Source organism: Crotalus tigris, unplaced genomic scaffold (assembly GCF_016545835.1).
Source record: "Crotalus tigris isolate CLP2741 ecotype Arizona unplaced genomic scaffold, ASM1654583v1 scf7180000018940.2059657, whole genome shotgun sequence".
Classification (NCBI taxonomy): domain Eukaryota; kingdom Metazoa; phylum Chordata; class Lepidosauria; order Squamata; family Viperidae; genus Crotalus; species Crotalus tigris.
Genome location: NW_024097284.1, coordinates 2001238 through 2022571, shown reverse-complemented (window position 1 = coordinate 2022571; position 21334 = coordinate 2001238). Strand labels below are relative to the sequence as shown.

The 21334-nt window shown below is 39.5% G+C and overlaps 2 protein-coding genes across 2 annotated transcripts in view; one reads left to right on the top strand and one right to left on the bottom strand.

Annotated features, from left to right (window-relative positions):
• Nucleotides 1-922: 922 nt before the first annotated feature.
• On the bottom strand, nt 923-19758 carry RAB18 (RAB18, member RAS oncogene family). The gene is made up of 7 exons (XM_039357729.1): nt 19600-19758; nt 16655-16710; nt 11676-11737; nt 9961-10033; nt 6975-7093; nt 6748-6814; nt 923-2712 (listed from the first exon to the last, which is right to left on the bottom strand). Exons 1-7 carry the CDS (start codon nt 19665-19667, stop codon nt 2540-2542), a joined length of 618 nt encoding a protein of 205 aa, XP_039213663.1. The 5' UTR covers nt 19668-19758; the 3' UTR covers nt 923-2539.
• An 81-nt stretch (nt 19759-19839) lies between these two features.
• The window catches only part of PTCHD3 (patched domain containing 3), a 44066-nt gene continuing 42571 nt past the window's right edge, over nt 19840-21334 (top strand). The window contains exon 1 of the mRNA XM_039357727.1: nt 19840-20004. The gene's annotated coding sequence lies outside the window, so the exon portion shown is untranslated. The remainder of the gene's footprint in view (nt 20005-21334) is intronic.

Below are 21334 nucleotides of genomic sequence, written 5' to 3'. Positions count from 1 at the left end.
CAAAAAGGTGCTAATCTAAGCAATAAATTTGCTTAATAGGCCAATCTTCCTTCAAAGAATACACTCTTAAAGTGATCAATAGGGATTCAATTTTAACCTTCTTTTAAAGATGTTCCAATGCTTAATATTAAGGCTTAATAAACTGAAATGAATATATCTTTATCCATGAATTCTGTTTGCTCAAGGACAACATCAGCCTCTGAAGGGCACATTGAGAGTAAAATAAGCAAGGTCTGGAGTCATTTTGAGATGTAGCCTCTAGAGCTCAACATATAAAATTAGTGCCTTAAGCAAGTATAAAGCTTCATCCATACTTTTATTAACTCAGCTCCCATTTTCCTGAATGTATACCTTCTCTGGTATGGGGTTTCCTTAAGGATTTGAGATGTTATCAAAATTGGATTCTCTCATTTAACAGGATACTAAGGAAAATAAGTGTATAACAGACACGACTGATCAGAAGAAGAAAAAAAATATATATATACTGGGACACATACATTTTCCTTCATTCGTGAAAAAAGAATAAAATAAAAGGAAGTTAATGTGGTTGCCTTATTTTTTACCTCAAAACTGTGCTTATCCTCCAATCAATGTTTTCCCCCTCCAATCAAGCAGACACAGGCAATTTGCTGGAAGGAAGGGTACATTTTCAACTTTGTATTAGATATAATTATAGATGGTATCAAATGATTTATTAGTTTAATTTTAATTAATTTTCAGGGAGGTACTTGAATGAGACTTTATAATTCCTGTTCTATACAACATTCCAATAAAATATTAGTTTTGTCCATTCATATATGTGGTGTCTAGGGCAATTTTCAATTACTGTGGATTGGTTTTGTATATTCACTGATTAGAGTGCAAAGTTTGGTGTCTTGAAAAATTCTGCGTCTCTTTTTTCCAGAAAAAGCATAAAGAAGCATAAAACATGAAAGGATTTTATTATTTCTATAATTCAAAGGGCTCCACTTTTTTAGACACACAATATGAGTTTCACCTTGGGGTAGAAAATGGGGATTTTTGAAAAAAAAATGCCTATTCCTCAAATTAATCCAAAACATCAAATGGGTCAGAACATCATCAGGGGAAAACGTAAGCAAATCATGTTTTTTTAATGGGATATATTCCTACTTCACAAATCTTTATTACGTTAAAAACACTACACTAAATAAACACTACAATAACATTTCATTCTTCTCTTACCTGCCTTACAAAGAAACATGCCAGTTTGCTGATCTATAATTTATTCAGCAAAAGAGATGGAAATCAATTGGCATTATATAATGTGTAATGCAATGCATATGAAACACTGTTATTTTAAATGCAATTTTTCATTAGAGTAATCTCCATGGTTTTCTAAAAATGTAAAGAAAATGAAATATTATAAGTGAAGTGCATTCAAATCGGAACAGCAGTCTATTTTTGGTTGAAAAACCAACAATGGTTTGTAAAGTGTACAAAAAAGCATAAACATGTCTATTTCCATATTTACAGGAAACCGCACAATATTTTAAATTGCTTACTTAGATTATTAATTTTTAATGAGAAGGGGGTACCAGTATTGCATATAACAGAAGTAGTCCTTGCATTATGATTTACAAAAGTCATTCATACATGAGCAAGATATTAGAGGGGAATAAACAATACTGTCGAAAAAAATTTATTAACGATACAAGTTCTCTTGAAACAAGCCAGCCACAGGCTGTTTGTTACAGCAAAACCTCAACAAAACATATTCCTTACACAGACACACATATCCAGGAGACACTTTCAACAATTATGGATCAGAGACAATAGCTGCAAATGCAACAGCCATTTAATTCAAGGCTTTAAAACACCAAGGCGCAGTAGTTTTTGAGTTACCAAGTCCAAATTACACTAATAGCATAAAGAAATGTTCAAAACTTGGCAAGATGATTAACAATGGGACTCTGTGAAGTCCTTAACCAGAAAGCATCCTCCTACAGATTTGCATTGTGAACTTTGTGATGCAAAGTACAGTTATTGCAGTGATCAGTTAAAAAGTGATCCTTTCCCTTCCCTTGAAGTTCACAATCACCCCAGGACAAGTTGCAAGCTAAAAAAGGTGTTGCTTATAGCTAAAAAAAGATTGTATCATTATGCTATTAAACAGGTTAGAAAAAGCAATTGCAAGTAAGAAATGCATGTTTTACTTCTATCTGCTTGCATCATTTAAGATGTATCTCAAACAATCCTGTGATTTGGGTTAGAGACCAGTCAGATTTTACAGTCAACATAAAGTTGTCCAAATATTCCATGATAAAGTTAGGAAATATGAATATGTCCCTAGCAAAATGGGATGCTATGAATTAAAAAAAAAAACTAGAACGTTGCAATGTTGGCATGCTTATCACAGCATTTCTCCAATGGAAAAGCTGCAGAATATATTTTCCAAGGAAAATGTTCCCTGTCATACTACACAAATATGTGCAAACTGCAAGGTCCCTAAAATAGCAGATATGAGTTTATGTACAGAGGATATTTCTACCTCTTAAATAAGTAAATAATCCTACAGAGTTTATAACACAGAACAATAGCCACCACAGGCACCCCGATAGCCCTCTTCAGTGTTCGATAACTTTACACCTCTGTTTTGGCTTTCACTTTCCCACAGTCCTGGAGTCTGAATTATTTTCTCAACAAGTTCTTCAAAAGCACATTGCACACCATCACATGTTTTTGCACTTGCCTCTAAAAGGGAGACAGGGTGGGGAGAGAAATAAATTGTGGTGATATTAAAAAAAGGCTTCATTGTACATGTACATTATTGCACCTTCTCTAGAACATGAAAGAAAGCCATCCTATAAATTTGCAGCATTAATAAAATGCACCACTATTGGAGGAAATGTATATAATTTTGGGTACAATTATGGAGGGTTTGTTAATATATTTTTTCCAAACTATGGAACTCAAGAAACCCTGATCATAAAACATTGAAAGGATTGAGCTGAATCTACCAGATGTGATGCAATCATTTTAGTCTTTATTTTAAAAGGCAAGCAGAAGAAAGAATGAAAACTAGTAGCTTGTTACTCAATTTCATTCCCACAATTTCACTGGTTGCAAAGCCTATACAAAAGGGCAGGAGCAGTGCATAAAGGTTACACATTACCCATCACTATTTGACAGAGATGAGACTACTTTATGAAAAGTCAATCAAATACAAACCCATCTGGGGAAAAGGTTTATTTCATGACAAGCCAAAAATCTGTATTTTCTCTCCCCCCCCCCCCGGTTAAATTTTATGAAAATTAGTGAAAATAATTGACTTAATTATTAGTTAATTATTAGTTACTTCTATAGTTATCACTGTTTTTTGTTTTCAATGGCCATAGATTAATTTGCTATGAAAGCCACTGTGTTGCTGAAGATTTAGAAACATAGATATTCAGGTTAGACTACAGTATTTAGTCAGCCACCAATTGTGCAAGTTCTCCCACTTAAAAAGATGAGATGAGCCTGTAATTATCATCATAGGTAGACCTCAACTATGAGAGACAAAATGAGAAAACAAATCCAGACAATCACATTGTCTGATTTGGAAAGAATTTATTTGCAAATTATGGTGAAAAATAAGTATGTGGTCACCTACAAACAAGCAAGATTTCTGGCTCTCACAGACCTGTAACTTCTTTTTTAAAAGGCTCCTCTGTCCTCCACTCATTTTACCTGTATTAATGGCACCTGTTTGAACTTGTTATCAGTATAAAAGACACCTGTCCACAACCTCAGTCACAGTCCAAACTCCACTATGGTGAAGACCAAAGAGCTGTGGAAGGACACCAGAAACAAAATTGTAGACCTGCACCAGGCTGGGAAGACTGAATCTGCAATAGGCAAGCAGCTTGGTGTGAAGAAATCAACTGTGGGAGCAATAATTAGAAAATGGAAGACATACAAGACCACTAATAATTTCCCTCGATCTGGGGCTCCACGCAAGATCTCACCCCGTGGGGTCAACATGATCACAAGAACGGTGAGGAAAAATTCCAGAACCACACGGGGGGACCTAGTGAATGACCTTCAGAGAGCTGGGATCAACGTAACAAAGGCAACCATCAGTAACACACTACGCCGCCAGGGACTCAGATCCTGCAGTGCCAGATGTGTCCCCCTGCTTAAGCCATATATGTCCGGGCCCATCTGAAGTTTGCTAGAGAGCATTGGATGATCCAGAAGAGGATTGGGAGAATGTCCTATGGTCAGATGAAACCAAAGTAGAACTGTTTGGTAGAAACACAACTCGTCGTGTTTGGAGGATAGAGAATGCTGAGTTGCATCCAAAGAACACCATACCTACTGTGAAGCATGGGGGTGGCAACATCATGGTTTGGGGCTGTTTCTCTGCAAAAGGACCAGGACGACTGATCCGTGTACAGGAAAGAATAAATGGGCCATATATCGTGAGATTTTGAGTGCAAACCTCCTTCTATCAGCAAGGGCATTGAAGATGAAACGTGGCTAGGTCTTTCAGCATGACAATGATCCCAAACACACCGCCCAGGCATCAAAGAAGTGGCTTCGTAAGAAGTATTTCAAGATCCTGGAGTGGCCTAGCCAGTCTCCAGATCTCAACCCCATAGAAAACCTTTGGAAGGAGTTGAAAGTCCGTGTTGCCCAGTGACAGCCCCAAAACATCACTGCTCTAGAGGAGATCTGCATGGAGGAATGGGCCAACATACCAGCAACAGTGTGTGCCAACCTTGTGAAGACTTACAGAAAACGTTTGACCTCTGTCATTGCCAACAAAGGATATATAACAAAGTATTGAGATGAACTTTTGATATTGACCACATACTTATTTTCCACCATAATTTGCAAATAAATTATTTCCAAATCAGACAATGTGATTGTCTGCATTTGTTTTCTCATTTTGTCTCTCATAGTTGAGGTCTACCTACGATGACAATTACAGGCCTCTCTCATCTTTTTAAGTGGGAGAACTTGCACAATTGGTGGCTGACTAAATACTTTTTTGCTCCACTGTACCTGGGTTCACTGGAAGCAATTTCACATTATCACTTCAGTGAATATGTAATGTAGAGGAAAATATTTGAGGACAAGCTAAAAGACAACCTTCTTCCTTAGTAATGCCTTCCAATCTTTTCCTAATTGTTTGTGAAATTCTTTTATACTTGCAAGATACTTGAAAAGAAATAAGCAAGATTCTGCCCTGAGGAGTTTAATTTAAAATTTAAAGAGAGTTCTAAGTAGGTATCAGTGAAACTAAAAGTCAGAAAGTGCAGGCATGTGAAACCACGAACAAAAATACTTTCAGGAAAATGTGTTTAGATTTTGTTTTGATTCATCATGAAAGCCCATTTCCAGGCTACTAGAAAACACTCATGAATTAGGGAGACACAAAAAAAAGTTCAAATGTTTGCTATAGGAAAAGGAACAAAAGTCATGGAAAGTGTTAACGTTTCATTTCATTGGGGTTACCTTTCATTACTTTAGGACTATGCATGATCAAAGCTGAACACTGCATGAAACCAGGCAGCTGCTACAGGTACTTCTCAACTTACAACCGGGTCAACTTGTGACCATTCAAAGTTACAACTGACCTACTTATGGCCTGGATTTGAAGTTCCAATGCCCCTCCCCCCGCCTCACTCATATGACTGAACTTCGGACATTTGGCAGCTAGGTTGCATTTACAGCCATTTGCAGCATCTTCTAATCATGCAACCATTTGCCAAAAAACATTTTTTCCCAGTTTTTGGCAAAACCCCAACCCTAACAAACCACTGGTTCACTGGGGCATTTCAACTTAAACAAACATGGTGGCCACTTTATGATCACTGCTTTTACTTAATGGCTGCTGCAAAAAAAAATGTAAAATCAGGTCGGTCATGTGACTGACCCATTTTACGACTATTGTGACTTACAGCTGTAATGGGCAAGTTCCTCTACCATCATAAGTTGAGGATTACCTGTACTGTTATCAATCCTTGAAGCATTCTGCTACAAATACGCACTACAGCAGCGGTTCTCAACCTATGGGTCGCGACCCCATTTGGGGTCGATCGACCATTTTTCGGGGGTCGCCAAAGGCGGCGATCCGCCATTTTCTCCCCTCCGGGGGCGGTGCCGCACATGCGCGCCGCACATGGGGGTGGTGCCGTGTCTCCGGGGGGCGCCGCCGCGCATGCGCACCGTGCATGGGGGCACCGCCATGCATGCACGCCGCACATGGGGGCGCCGCCACGCATGCGCACTGCACCGCGCATGCGCATAACGTTTGTGTGACGGGGGTCGCCGTCACACAAACGTTGAGAACCGCTGCACTACAGGATAGCTTTGTAATAACTATTAATTTTAGCCAAAAAAATTCCCACAGCAAGTCATGATTAAAAAAGCTTTGTACTCTTCTATCATGTTTTATCATTTAATACTTTTGTTTGCCATCCAAGTTCAACTTTATCAAAAATATCCATCTCATTTAGCCAGTCTATAACCAACATGGTCTAATGTCCTTTGCATTAGAAACAGATTACTTATTGTTTTGTCAGAAGAAAAGAGAAATTCTGTGCCTGGAAGAGATAGCAGGACCATGCATTCTGCTTATAAGGATATTGAAACTATATCTGGATCTTTTCTGAATACCCAGGGGCTTTATATATGTTTCATCTATTACGTAGTTCAATTCTAAATAATTGCTGCTATTGTATCATTTTATTGTACAAACTGCAAATTGCTTCCTCATAGTTCATTTCAAGAACTCACCTATAAATAACATGGAATGTTTTCGGGCAAACTTAAGACCTTCATTTCTGTCAACTTCTCTGTTTTCCTGTAAAAAAAAAAAAAGGTAGAATAATTAGATGATACCTCTCTCCCCCCCCCCCCTCTCTCTCTCTCTCACACACACACACACACACACACACACACACACACACACACACACACACACACACAGTTTATATGCCACCGGTAATTTTGAATCGACCTACCTTATCTATTTTGTTTCCAACTAGCATTTTAACTATGTCGTATCTTGTGCAGTATGTTTCCAATTCAGTTAACCAATTGTCTAGCTTAGTAAATGTATCTCTTCTTGTGACATCATAAACTGAAATAAAAATTTACATGGTTATTATCATAACAATTCAAGTCTTGTGAACATTAAGTCAATTATTTTCAAATTCAAACTACAATATTACTGCCTTTCTCTCCTGTTCATATTATTACATTACCAACATCTAGATAACCATTACTCATAGCTATATAAATCTAACTAAGCTGTTATACTAATTTGTTTTATTTGATATTAATGCTCAAAATTGTTCTAAAATCAGTTTTATTATGTGTTTAAAACCAAATCTAAGAACGTTGAACCGCCTAGTCTCAGTGACAAAAGCTAGAATGTGGTTAACAACCAAATATCTAGATAACCATATGTAGATACCGGAATCAGACGTTTAGGCATGGACCCTTGACCGTGCCTCCTTTGCCCCCTGCCACCTGTCTTAGCCCGTTTTCAGTTAGATTTCCTCCTTTGCTGGCCTTCCCTCAGCCATTTTCCCTGGCCAATGGGCCTATGACCCCTTGCCCTTTGCCCCGGCTCATTCACCCAGACACCGTTTGACCCAGGCCTTCGGCTGCACAGGACAAATTTCCCCGTGTCAATCGGGTGCAGGTAGAAGCCATGGTGCTGTGGGGACAGCATGCGATTGGCAATCGCAGGGGCTATGGGGGGGGGCAGTATGCAATATTTTAAAAAAGTACGGTGGCTGCTGTGCATGCTTTGGGCCTTGCAGATCTGTCACTAGGACTGGAGAGGGGGAGTGGCAGTGGGAGTAACAACTGCCGGAGCCATGGGGAGGCAGAAGGTGAGAGTGTCTTGGGAGGGACCAGGAAGAGAGGGAGGAGCACCTCAAGGGGGCTTGACAAAGACAGCTTAGTTCGCAACTCAAACAAAAGAAGGGTGGAGGAGCAAGTCTGGCTCGGCTTCTGGTGTTGCAGGGGGCTGAGGGGTGCGCAGACAAATGGCAAGGCCAAAGTGGCTTCTGCAATTATGGACAGCTTGGTGGGGAGGGGGTGCAGCAGGCAAACGGAGATAGAGTGCAAACTGCCCATTCAGTGTCAGACTGGAGTCCAGGTGCAGAGGCAACGGAGGGGAGAGCGGACAAAATGGGAAGCACCCATCCACCACTGCTTGCCTGTTGCCCACTCAGCCCAGAGCTTCTGACAGCTTAAAAAAAAGCACCTGTGAAGCAGTGACTTTTTTTCCCACCCTCCCTACCATTGCTTCTGCGCCTGACACCAAACGGACAGTTCACGCTCCACCTCTGTTCACCTGCCGCACCTCCTGCCACCTGCAATAGCAGAAGTTGCAGGCCATCTCCATTAGCCTGCTGCGCCCAATTGCAGAAGCCGCACCAGCCTTGGCATTCGCCTGTGCACCTCCAGCCCCCCCCCCCCAATATCAGAAGCCGCACCAGTCTTGCTCCTCCTCCCCTTTCATTTGAGTTTCGAGCCAAGCTGCCTTTGTCAAGCTCTCTTGAGGCGCCCTTCCTGGTTCCCCCAACACATTCTCGCCTGTCTGCTCCCCAATGGCCTCGGCGGCCCCTCCAGGCCTAGTGACAGATCTGCAAGGCCCCAAAACTTGCAGAGCAACCGCAGTACTTGCATTGCATGCTAGCCCCCCACACACAGCCCTGCCAAAGGGCCAGCAGCAAATTGGCTAAGAAGAATGGCTGGGGGATGGCCAGCAAAGGAGAAAAGCTAGCTGTAAATGGGCTGAGGAGGGTGGCAGGGGGCGAAGGCATGGCCAAGGGTCTGGGCCTAAACCCATAGATACTGTCTTACACAAATGCACTATAATTTATAGAGAGATATTCCACCTCCATTTCATTATTACATTTTTACAATATCAGCAAATCTGAACATAGCAAATCAAGAAGTCAGAAAATGAAAGGAGATTGATAATTCTTTTTCAATATTTTTTTATACCAAACTGACATTTTCTTCCCATGAGAACACAAATCCCCCAAATATTAATTCTGAAGAAACTATGGTACAGATGGCCCACAATTCCTATCAATGCCTTTCTTACTACTTAAAATATCTATATGTAAATTCAGATTAAAGATATAGCAATAAGACAAGCAATTATTTCATTACCCTTCTGGTGAATTTGCCAGTTTCAAATTCTCCTCTTTAGATGTGCAAATTAGAAAAGAATTCTGAGCAAGGAATTTGCTGAAAAGAAATATTACCACCCCCATGTCAAACTGAAGCCAACTGCAGCTGCTTTGATGTTAAAAAATGAAAAGCCTTTCTTGAGAACCCCAGGATGAGGACAAACAGCAGAATCAGGAACAATGCATTGTGAAGTCCAGGTAGTCCTTACTTAACAACTGATATTTTAGCAACTGTTCAAAGTTAATAACAACTTTCCCAGAGCTATTTACAACCCAATTCAGAGTTCCAATGCCCCCACACAGAGAGAGAGAGAGAGAGTGCAGGGTTGGAGAGGGGAGAATGTGTCATGTGATTACATTTTGGGCGCTTGGCAATAGCCATTTGCAGCATCCCATGGTCATACTGTAATTTTTGGTGGTTTTTACCAGTCTCCAGTATTTCTTCCAGTTTCCGGCAAAAAATATCAATTAAGGAAAATGGGTTCCCTTAGCAACTGCCACAAAAAAGGTAACAAAATCAGTGTGATGACTCACTTAACAACCACCACACTTATGACTAATTCTGGTCTCAAATATAGACATAAGCCAAAGACTACTTATACCACCTTCTAGCAATTCCCACAGAACTGATTTCCTACTCTTAATAACTTTATAACTTGACAGTGTTAAATGCTAAATACCATAAAGCTGACAGATACTCTGCTAGAATTTCATCAAGGCAAAAGAGTTAAAAACTTAAGTCTTAATAAAATTAGAGTATTTTCAGATAAGCGGTGAGTAGTCATAAATTTACCCAATATAACTCCTTGTGCTCCTCTGTAATAGCTGGGTGTTAATGTTCTGAATCGCTCTTGACCTGCAGTGTCCTAAAAAAATTCAGAAAGCTGTGTATTTCACCTCCTTAAAAAAAGCGGTTGTTCATATAATATTTGAACTGCAAACTAGTCAACTATGTGTTAGCCTAATATGTTATGAGAATCCAGCTTGTATCATAAGCTCATAACACTGGTTATAACTTTATTCAACCAGTTTCATTTTTTATTATTACCTATATGCCTCTTCTAGAGCAATTTCCCAGACAGTTTCATAAACAATTGAAACACTTGATAATCATACTTGGCTCACCAATGCTAAGTTCTGTCTATGGAAGAAGAGTTATTCCTAGCAAACCAGATTAATTTCGGAAAAAGTCAGTCCTTGTCACAGAGCTCATATCAACTTCTAATAACTTCTAGATATAAATAGATGTAAATCTGCCAGATTATTAAAATAATCCTTTAGAGTAGAAGTCTCAAATTTGTGACTCACAGACTACATGCATATAATTTTCTGCAGCCGGTGCCAAAATGACACATGCAGCAGGAGAATGATATCCAGCAGTATGCTAGCAAGATTGCTGACCATGGCTAGGCAGTACAGATTGACTAAAAATGAAGAAGAACGTGAAACTCTGAATCTGGAGGTTGCGCATCTAATTCCTCATCCAACTGTTGTCACAGCCCAGGTCAGGACCTGTCAGCTTCAGAGTGGAAAAAGATGCTGCTATGGCTGAGGCAGGCATCCCTACTTACCTTTGAATTTTCTCCCCAGCACCTTCACCCGTCCCAGGTGGGTGAGCAGCCCTTTATGCTCCTTTGCTGGGTGGGAAGAGAATAGCCATTCTGGGAAAGGAACACCGAGGTTGGCAGCAATACCAATGATAATGTATCAGCATATGCTGAGAAATTAGGCTAGGAAAGGATTTCACCTCTCAGTGTGAGGGAGGCACAACACTTCCCTACCCAAATGTATGGAACAAGAAGGCAGTCTTGAAGGGACCTTTGCCAACCCAAGCTCTGACGACACATGGGGTGAAGAAGCTGCTGCATTCTCTACCGAACTCTCTCTTCAGGGTGCTTCCTTGCCCTCTTCCTAGCAGCTGTGCCACATAGCAGCTCCTGGCAAAACACTGACTTATTCTGTTCCTGGCATTAAACTAACCCCATACACATATTTTATAGCAGTGTTAAGTTTCTGCCATTTTTTTTGTCCTTTGACAGCCCTATAAAATAGATGAGACTTAGGGTCAAACTTATTCAATCTGCCTTCCAACAAACCTCTATGTTTTCATATTAATTAATTAGAAAACACCAAATGGGCAGTGCTTTCTTTTCTGTGTAATATGAGATTTTTAAAATTGGCTTTCCTCGGTCTATCATTATTACATGGAAATGGAAGAATAAAAAGTATCTCAATAAGAACATGAAAGAATATATTTCAATTATTCATATTACAGTATTCCTTGCAAATAGTTCAAATTCTGAAAAGCAATATAACTACAAGTACACAAACCTTCTAAAGATTAAATTTTTATGCTTTGCTTAAACATAACAAAACATCATACTTATTCACCAGTATTTTGAAATCTCACTTACCAAAATAAGATAAATTATTACTTACAGATAGTGCTGTTAACTGCCAACATATTCAGTTAGTAATGGAATCATATATTTTATTATTAAGACTTACCCAGATTGCAAGCTTAGCCTTATTTCCATCAACTGAGATTGTTTTCACTTTGAAGTCAACACCTAAAACACAAGAGCACAATATGTTGTTTCAGACATGATATTGAGATGTCACAGGGGGATGACATGATAGCAATGTTCCAATATCTCAGGGGCTGCCACAAAGAAGAGGGAGTCAAGTGCTTTCCTCCAAAGCACTTGAAGTTAGGACAAGCAACGGATGGAAACTAACCAAAGAGAGAAGCAACCTAGCGCTAAGGAGAAACTTCCTGACAGTTAGAACAATTAATCAGTGGAACAACCTGCCTCCAGAAGCGGTGAATGCTCCAACACTGGAAGTTTTTAAGAAAAGACTGGACAAGCATTTGTCTGAAATGATAAAGGGTTTCCTGCTTGAACAGGGGATTGGACTAGATAACCTCCAAGGTCCCTTCCAACATTAGTAGTAGTAGCAGTACCAGTAGTACTGTATATTCCGGCATAAAAGACGACTGGGTGTATAAGACGACCCCCAACCTTTGAGAAGATTTTCATGGTTTAGAAAGTCATCTTATAAGCCGGAAAATACGGTAGCAATGCTCGCTGGAGAAACTTATTCTTCTTTGCTCAAAAATGTTGGGAGGGAGGGAAGGGGAAGGAAGGAAGATTGAAGGGGAAAGGAAGGAGATTGAAGGGGAATGGATGGAAGGAAGGAAGGAAGGAAGGAAGGAAGGAAGGAAGGAAGGAAGGAAGGAAGGAAGGAAGGAAGGAAGGAGAAAGAGAGAGAGAGATTGAAGGGGGAGGCGCTGCCAAGGACGCACAAGCAGCTCCGCACAATTGCCGGTGGAGGGCAGGGGAGGCTCTGGCGGAGAACCTGGTGGAGAGCCAAGCGGCGGCACATCCGGGGCCTTGGAAGCTGCGCGGAGGATCCGTGCACCTCGGAGCCGCCGGCTGCACTCTCACACCCGCCAACCTGGAGCCCTCCATCCTCATCCTGGTACCTCTTGCCCTCTCCCAGCCGCCCCCCCCATGACCTGCCTACCCCTCCAGCCTCCTGGGGTCGTGGGAGCTCCTTTCCATGCCGCACAGCCCATCGCATGCAAGAGGGGCACGGCCGGAGCGCCAGTTCCCGCTCGGAAGGCACCGCTTCTCCCCTCCCGGCCCAGCCGGCTGGCCTCCGACGCACATGCGGGTATTTTCCAGCGTATAAGACGACTGGGCATATAAGACGACCCCTGACTTTTGAGAAGATTTTCAGGGTTTAGAAAGTCGTCTTATACGTCAGAATATAGGTAGTAGTAATATACAGGAAAAACGCTGATTGAAAGACAGATTGGTATGAACTAATTCTGAAAGTGATCATGTTCTTATTATTTTATTATTGCGGAATAATTTGGAAGAACATAGACTAGACTTTTAGTGGTATTTTAACACATATTATAAATAATACTCAATATTAAATGCATCTTCTCAAAGAAATTCAGCACTAAAGAGCAAACGATAGAGAGGTTGCATTTTTACAAACATAATCTTTCATTGCAAGCAACACAGAGGGAGAATGAGGGAGCAAATAATATGAGACACAATCTATGGTTTGCGGGATTCACACTATTTCTAACTTCTGCTGCTTCTATTTTTTTGTAATTTTTTTTTTGTAACTTTGTAAGAAGCTGTTTGATGAATGAACTTATGGCTCAGGTATAAAATGACCAATTCTGTAGCGGTATAATTCATTCACTAAAAAGTATCTAACAAAGTGAGGCCCACTCATTTTATGAACTCTGCAAAAATGACTGAGAAACATAAAACCAGTACAATTATAGGGGGCAGAACAGCCTTTTGTACACCATTTGTCTCATGCAAAATACAGCCCTGTATTCAAGAAAATAATATGTCTTTTTGTAAATGTGTGTTACTTACTGTGGATGGTCAGGGGTGTGTGTTAATCACTTTTACCAACGGCATCATGGTGTAAGATAACAGAACATTAGTACATATAAAACTAGAGTGGGGGGGGCAGATACCTTGCAATCTCCAACACCCTTCTCCCCTGGACTCCTCAATCTTTTCTGATCTTGTAGCGTTCTGATGCCAAAGCCTCCACAAACACAAATCTTTCCCTACCCCCACCTTTTTGGGTAGCTCTTTCTGCCGTTGCTCCCTAGATAATCCATCCCTGGATCTCCTGCACCTGCCCTGAGACAGAGACCTCTGGGCTGGTGCACCTGTGAAAGACAAGCGTACACCGCCAGCAAGGAGGGCCACAGATGGGGAGGCGCCAGCAGCATCTCTCTCCAAGCCCCCTTCCTCAGCTTGCACTTTGCCTGCCTCCCTGTGGCACATATACATGCAACCCCTGGTTCCTGCCAGGGTTCTACAGGCGAATCCAGAGTTAGGGGTTAGAGGTTTTTTCCTTTGATCTCCACTTTTTTTTAAAATAAATCAAGATCTCCCAGGGAACCCCAGTGACCTTTTATGGAACACTTGGGTATTCAAAGTCACAGGCAAAATAAGGTGGTGTATTATACATTATATGTCTTGGAGTCCAGATTACTTTATCCATTTTTTTCTCATCCAAATCTCTCTTCTAAGAGCGACATCACCCTCTTCTGCCTGGGATTGTGAGGAAATTCCTCCACCGACTGTTGACTTACAGCATTCTCCTACCTCTTTTTAAGTTTTAATATTGCAGAAGTTTGGGACCCACCCTGTTTCTGACACCTTTTAATCTTTAACTTATTTTATGTTGTTATACTTGGCTCCTTTTATTTAAGTATATTTTATAAATTTGTATTTGTATGCTTTTAACTGTACACCACCCAGAGTCATTCTGATTAAGTGGGCAGTGTTAAATGTGATAAACTTCACTCAAAAAGCTAAATGTTACTATTAACTCTGCATTGTTAAGTGATATGCAAGTAAATTTTAAAGGTTCTATTACATTGTTTCAGAATCATTTACTTTAATATTTAAAAAAATGTAGAAAACTGAATTGTCTTTATAAAAATATGTTTTTCCTCCTGATTAATACCATCTTTAGATGCTCTTTAAGATTACGTGTTCCTTTATCCAATTAATCTAATTAATGACAAACCCACTAGAAAAAAAAGCCCTTCAAAACATGATGGCCATCTCACTGATTTGAATCAGATCTCCTCTTCCTGCTTTTGTAGTTATTAGGCACATCACACATATCTTTGCATCTAAAAAACTGCAACAGGATTTCTTTACTGTATTTTCAATAAGCATGAATACTGTAAAACTGAATTATAAGATATTTGATTTGAAAAGTTTGCAAACTATTCTAAAATCAATAGCACAATTTTCATTTGTTAACTATATTCAAATATTAGCCAAATTAGAGCTTTAATAAAGAAACATTTTTAAGGGGGCCAGTTTGGCATAGTGCTTAAAGCACCAGGTTGGAAATTGAGAGACTGTGAGTTCTAATTCCATTTTAAGCATGAAGCCAGATGTGTAAACTTGGGCCAGCTCTAGGAAGAAGGCAAGAAAAAAACATTTTTGAAATATTACCAAGAAAACTGCAGGGATTTCTCCAAACAATTGCTAGGAATCAACATTAACTTGAAGGCATCAATAAAATAACATTACAATAAAAACATGTAATAGCTTAAAATTATGCATCTAGGTAGGAAATTTCATTCTGTAAAGAGGACTCTAGTTAATGTTAATCATTTTTTTCAAGACTATAAGTATAGAAAAAAAATGGGCCTCTCTAGTATGTTAATGTATTTATCATCAAGAAAGGGTAAACATTAATGTCTCAATATCATACAAACTCTCATATACTATGCAAATAATTAAGAAAAAAGCAAAGAGCAAAAAATAGCAGAGCTACATACCATTCAAAAGAGGTTCCTTTTAATGTATGGGAGTGCAAGTGAAATAGGTCCCCTCAAATCATTATAGTTTTTTACATAATTGCCTGGCTAATTTGCTCTGGGCTATCTTTGCATGCATGTACATGTAAGTCACTCTGTAGCTTAGTAATTCAAAAGAAAATATTTTATACATGTTCCCTTGCTTTTGAAGGATTTATACAATTTCTAAAAGCTTTTAACATATTAGCTGAATTTAAGCAATCATAGCAACAGATTGAAAGCCAAAGTACAGTTATAAAGTCAATGCTTTTTGTTTATATGCTCCAAACTTAGGAGAATTCTCTGATTAATACATACTTTACCAAATTCTTACCATGCTTTATTATGCCAGCTTTTTGTGAAATAGATTATAAGATATGCCTTCCATAGTATCAGACTATATACTAAAAAAAAAAAAAACCTCTTAAAAGACAAATAGGCACAGTTGGTTCATGTAAACAAATCAAGAATTAGATTGTGTCTTTATTTTGGGATTGTTGATTTTTTGCTTTCTTTGGAGGCCAAAAAGTTTACAACACAATATAAATCAATATATTAAATGTATATACAGATAATATACAATAAAAAGGAATGCAAAAAAAGAAACAAACACTATTCAACCAACATATGTAAGGTGAAGGCTTCAGTACAATTGTACCATGGCACTTTAGAATCAAGCTTAATAGTTTTAAGAACAGAAACATCAAAATAGAACTTTTTTTAGATTAGGTCTGATTGGTTTTTTGTGAGTCTATTCAAGGTATAATCAAAATTGGATACAATGTTATATCAGATATTTCAATTAATATGGGTATATTCAAATGCTAACAATCACTGTAAATAGAGAACCTTATAAGATTAATAACTACGGTAAATGGTAGAGGAGCAGCTTCATGTTTAATTTCTTTATTCTGTTAGAAAAGTTAAATTTTGTAAAATGCCTATACTTAATGAAAAGTTTGTAATCCAACTGGGCAAATCAGTATTTTGTTTCAATTATAACAGAATCAGAATGAGCTTTCTCAATTACAATGATTCCATTTTTATCAAGCAACAAAATATGTTAGCATTGCTTCATATTCTATATTTGATCAAGCTAATACAATCAATACAAACTTACCAATTGTTGCTGCAAGTTCTGGATCAAATGTATTATCTGTAAACCGTAACAAAAGGCTTTACAAAGGAAAAGAGAGGAGGAGAAAGAAATTAGGTTTTATAAATTCTGCTGCAAATATTCATTACCAATTCCAAACTCTATTAAGCAGTTACATTTTTAATAAAGAACACCTTCTCCTTCAAGGTAGATATCTTCAAAAACTAGAGTCTACCATGTTTACTGTTCCTCTGTATTCTTGTCCATTTGGAGCCAGGCCATCCTGATTTACAGGTTTGTATTACAGGTTTTAAAAATTAAAAGGAAATAGTAAATTAGCAGAATAATCTTTCCTGTCTATATGGGCCCCCATTGCCATTATTTGAAAAAAAATGTATCAGATGACTATAGCCAGTATTCTGTTTGTCAGTATATCCATCAAAAAAGGGGTCAGGGCATGTTGCTGTAATAGAGAAAATTGTAGAGAGGCAAAAATGTCCTAAGACAATCTCATTAGCCTGCCCTATTATTTGTGATCCTTTTATGATTGGCCACAGGTAACAAAGCAGTCATTCTGTAATTGTGCTTACAGTACATTCTCAGCATTTCAGATGTATTTATCAATCTAAAAAGAAAATATGATTTCTAAGACATCAAACATATATTTAAGTGGAGAAAGAGCTTATCTTCTTTTCAATAACCCTTCTACTACTATGGTCTGGTTCAGCTTAAGGTTACGTCATCATATCAGATAAGTTTATTTTCTCATTAGATTATAATATTTATGATTTTAAAAACCCCTTATATTAAATTTCACTGCATATTTATCAAAAAATAGCTACAGCGCTACTTGAATGTTAAGATTTAAGATGTCAATAATGTATTTATAGATACCCACAGGAACACAATATCTGCAGATATCATGGAATACAAATAATACATTCCCAGTGATCTGGGAAGTTCATCTTGCTGATCCAAGTTGTAAACTCTTTCAATAGCCTTAAAAACCCTTTCAACCTCACTATACCAAAAACATGCAGATTATATGAATCAATCTTGAAGGACAGCTGCACAAAGAAGTGTTGAATAATAGACATTTACACATCTCACCAAAGTTTGTTTGAGGGATAGGCAACTCATTGCTCACTATATCTTTTAGACTAGAAAATCCCCATAAATTAGCATAGCTAACAAGTAAGGATTATATGAGTTGTTGCTCAAGACTTCTTAGGAACACCATGCTGCCTATTTCATCCCACTGGGAGTCTGCTGTAGTAAAATATCCAAGTTTCAACCGCAGGAGAACAAAAAAAAAAAGATCATATTCTACTTGTTCAATTATATTCAACACACCATCTCATGTTTAAATAAATACACTCTGCATTAAAAAAAAAACCACCTCTTCCAGTCTCTTATCCTTCATGCTATATACCACAAAGTATCTTAACTTTATCCCTAGTACAATTTCAGCTTACTTTCCTAGAAGCTCTGAAGCTTGCAGTATGCCTTGCATTATTTATTTACAGATAAACAATACCTTGCAAAATGTAAACTTTTAAAGTCATATACTTGGGGATGATCTAATGCAAAAGGTATTTTGAAACTCTGCCTGTTAGCAAAGCACTTGCAAAGAAAAAAATATAGTCTATCAAGGCAATGGAGAAGGGAAGGATGTGGGGGGGGTACAAACATGCATGCATCCCTCCCCCCACTTTCTTTCACTTGTGTAATTTCTGAATTATAGATTTAGGTATCAGAAACTATTTTATCACATAGTCAATGCTATACAGAACATATTTCTACAAGCCTAGCAAATAGTGACAGACAACCAAAACATCTTGACTCACAATCCAACTTAATACAAACATGAGATAAATTTCTTATGAAGTTTACCATTGCTTCCAGAACACATCAGTCTTTCTGAAGGACTTAAAAAACTGGTTCTGTCACCAAGCCTGGGGATCAGGAGGTGGAGTTGAGCCAATGCATTGGCTATGTTAATTGTTATGGGTTGATCTGTTTATATCTTAGGTACTGTTTTATGTTTGTTGCTTTGGGATTTTTTTCTTTCTCTTTTTTATATTTTTAACATTGTTAGCAACTCAGAGTTATTACTTGAGGTGGATGACTACATAAAATAAACAAACATGAAATAGTCTTTAACTGCTGGAATTCACTACTGTATTATGATATCTTGTTTTTCATTTGTGGTTGATGTTTTCTTAAAAATCTGGATCAACACACTGCTCACAGCAATAAAGCTAAGCCATGTCATACCACCAGAGATATTACTCCACCACAAGTAATAATACCAAGGGGATTATAAGAAATACATCACAAGCAAGGCAAAGGTTATTGTAAGCAATCCAAGAATCACCAATCACGTGTACTATGGACTGAGCAGGCAGCCATGAGCAAACTGCCACCCCTCCCTCTCCCCCCCCAAAAGGCAAGGCCACGCCTCTCTCTGGAGTCAGCAAGGGCAACATTTATAGGAAGCACCCCAAAATTGAGAGTGTTCACCCTCCCACAATTACATTAAGTTCAGCCTCCTAGCTGGCTTTCAAACGCAATCAAGCAGAAGACTAGCGCAGTGCCTCTGAGCATTCGCAGAGTGCGACATTCCTCTGAGCCACAGGTGATCTACAAGCGCAGAGGAGGGATTCGGGGTTGCGGCTTTCAGACGTGCTTCATCGCCCAGACCGCCGCCCTCTCCCCCGCCGCCCCACCCTTAGTGAAGAGCGAGTCCCACCAACTCTGGGAACCTTCTCGCGAGTAAATATAAATGGCCGTCGGGGAACAAGCTCCCCACTCCTCACGACGCCCCTCCGGGCAGAAAAAATGCCCTTTAGCTCGAAGGGGCGCCCAAACGGGGCCTAGGCGGGGTGGGGCGAGGAAGCCCGGCAGTGGGAGAAAGGACGCTAAGACTCAGGGTGGCTGAAACTGGCCCGAGCTAAGGAGGGAGTTACCTGGACTTGCCCACGCCGCTTTCGCCGATTATGAGGATCTTTAGCGTTGTCAAAATATCCTCGTCCATCCTGACCGCCAATAACACCGAGAACAGGCTGCGCCCCAGTCACTACGCCAGCTGCCACGTCTTCTGCGCATGCGCCCCTCCGAATCCGCCCCTTTGGCTGAGCCAAAGTCTTGTGGTGCGCACGCGTCGAGGATACCTTCCGCGTCTTGGTCAGGACCCCGCCCCTTCTCCTGTCCTGCTTCGCCTGCCGGGCTGGGGCTCCGATAGCGCAGGCGCACATTGCGTTTGGGAGGGCCGTTGGGGAGCAGTTACTTGTTGAGACAGGCTGCAAAAGCAGGAGAAGGAGCGGCAACCGAGTGTCGTGAGGTGACGTGTTTAAAGGAGAGCTTGGCTGCAGGTTAGCATGAGTCAGAAGGCTGTTGTAACATGACCTGCTCTTACGTGCATAAACTGAGTTACTGCCTGACAGAGATGACCACTAACTGAGATAAAATGATAAAAGGAACCTTGGAACCACAGGAACCTTGGGGCGAGGGAGTGACCATGCAATATTGGAATTCAACATTATGCAAGCAATAGAACATAGTAAAACTATAGTCTTGGATTTAAGAGAGCTAATTTCAATAAACTTAGAGACGGCTTGGGAGGGATTCCATGGATGAGAATCCTCAAGGGGAAACAACTCAAGAAGCTTGGGAAATTTTGAAAAGTGAGGTAATAAAACCAAGTCTAGCACAATATCAACAAAGAAGAAAAATAATAGCTCTCACAAGAAACCAGCATGGCTGCATAAAGAACTCTCTAATAAATTGAAAGATAAAAAGGACAAGTATAAAAAGTGGAAAGAGGGGTACATAACTAAGGCAGAATATCAGCAAATAGCTGTCAGGAATCTGTTTGATCTTCCACTTGGTGCAAAGTTTGTCTCCCAGTTGATGTCAGGGTAATTAAAGTCCCCCATTACTATTGTGATGTACTTCCTACATACCTTAGTTAGCTGATTAGCAAAAAGTTCATCTATTTCCTCTGTTTGGTTGGATGGTCTGTAGTATACACCTACGCCAATGTCATTTTCCCCCCTTTTATATTGACCCAAATGCATTCAAGACAGTTTTTATCATTGTTGTGCTCTATTTCTGTAGAGATGTAGTTATTTCTTATATAGAGAGCAACTCCACCTCCTCTTTTATTTGGTCTGTTTCTTTTAAATAATTTAAATCCCTCTAGCTGTGTGTTCCATGTGTGGGTTTCATCCCACCATGTTTCCATAATGGCAACAATATCATATCTGCCCTCATTAATCTGAATTTCTAGTTCACCCTGTTTGTTGTTCATACTCTGTGTGTTGGTGTATAGACATTTGAGTCCTTTATGACTGACCCTGTGTTTACTTGCTACATAACCTGTGTGATGCCTGAGTTCCCCTATTTTCTTACCACCTGTTTGGTTAGTGCACTTTGTGTGGCACTCCCTATTAAAAGCTTGATTTTGCTTGACAGCAAGGTTGATATTCTTGTCCACACACACATCTATGTTACATGCACTGATAGCCCTATAATTTTTAGATTGCCGGGGACAGGGATATTCTATGTCAACTAACTCACTGTCTCCGTTGTTTAGTTTAAATATTCCTCCAGAAAAATCTGAATTTATTGCCAAGTAACTCAGTCCCTTTCTTTGATAGATGCAAACCATCTCTTGTACATTTTTTCATTGGACTAGCTACA

What these genes read in the sequence shown, in the direction of transcription:
- RAB18 (XM_039357729.1), bottom strand. Translation starts at nt 19,667, where the DNA reads ATGGACGAGGATATTTTGACAACGCTAAAGATCCTCATAATCGGCGAA. An exon ending in AGAACTTGCAGCAACAATTG is followed by an intron (nt 11,738 to 16,654) that starts GTAAGTTTGTAT and finishes CTTGTGTTTTAG; the next exon opens with GTGTTGACTTCAAAGTGAAA. An exon ending in AGGCTAAGCTTGCAATCTGG is followed by an intron (nt 10,034 to 11,675) that starts GTAAGTCTTAAT and finishes GAATTTTTTTAG; the next exon opens with GACACTGCAGGTCAAGAGCG.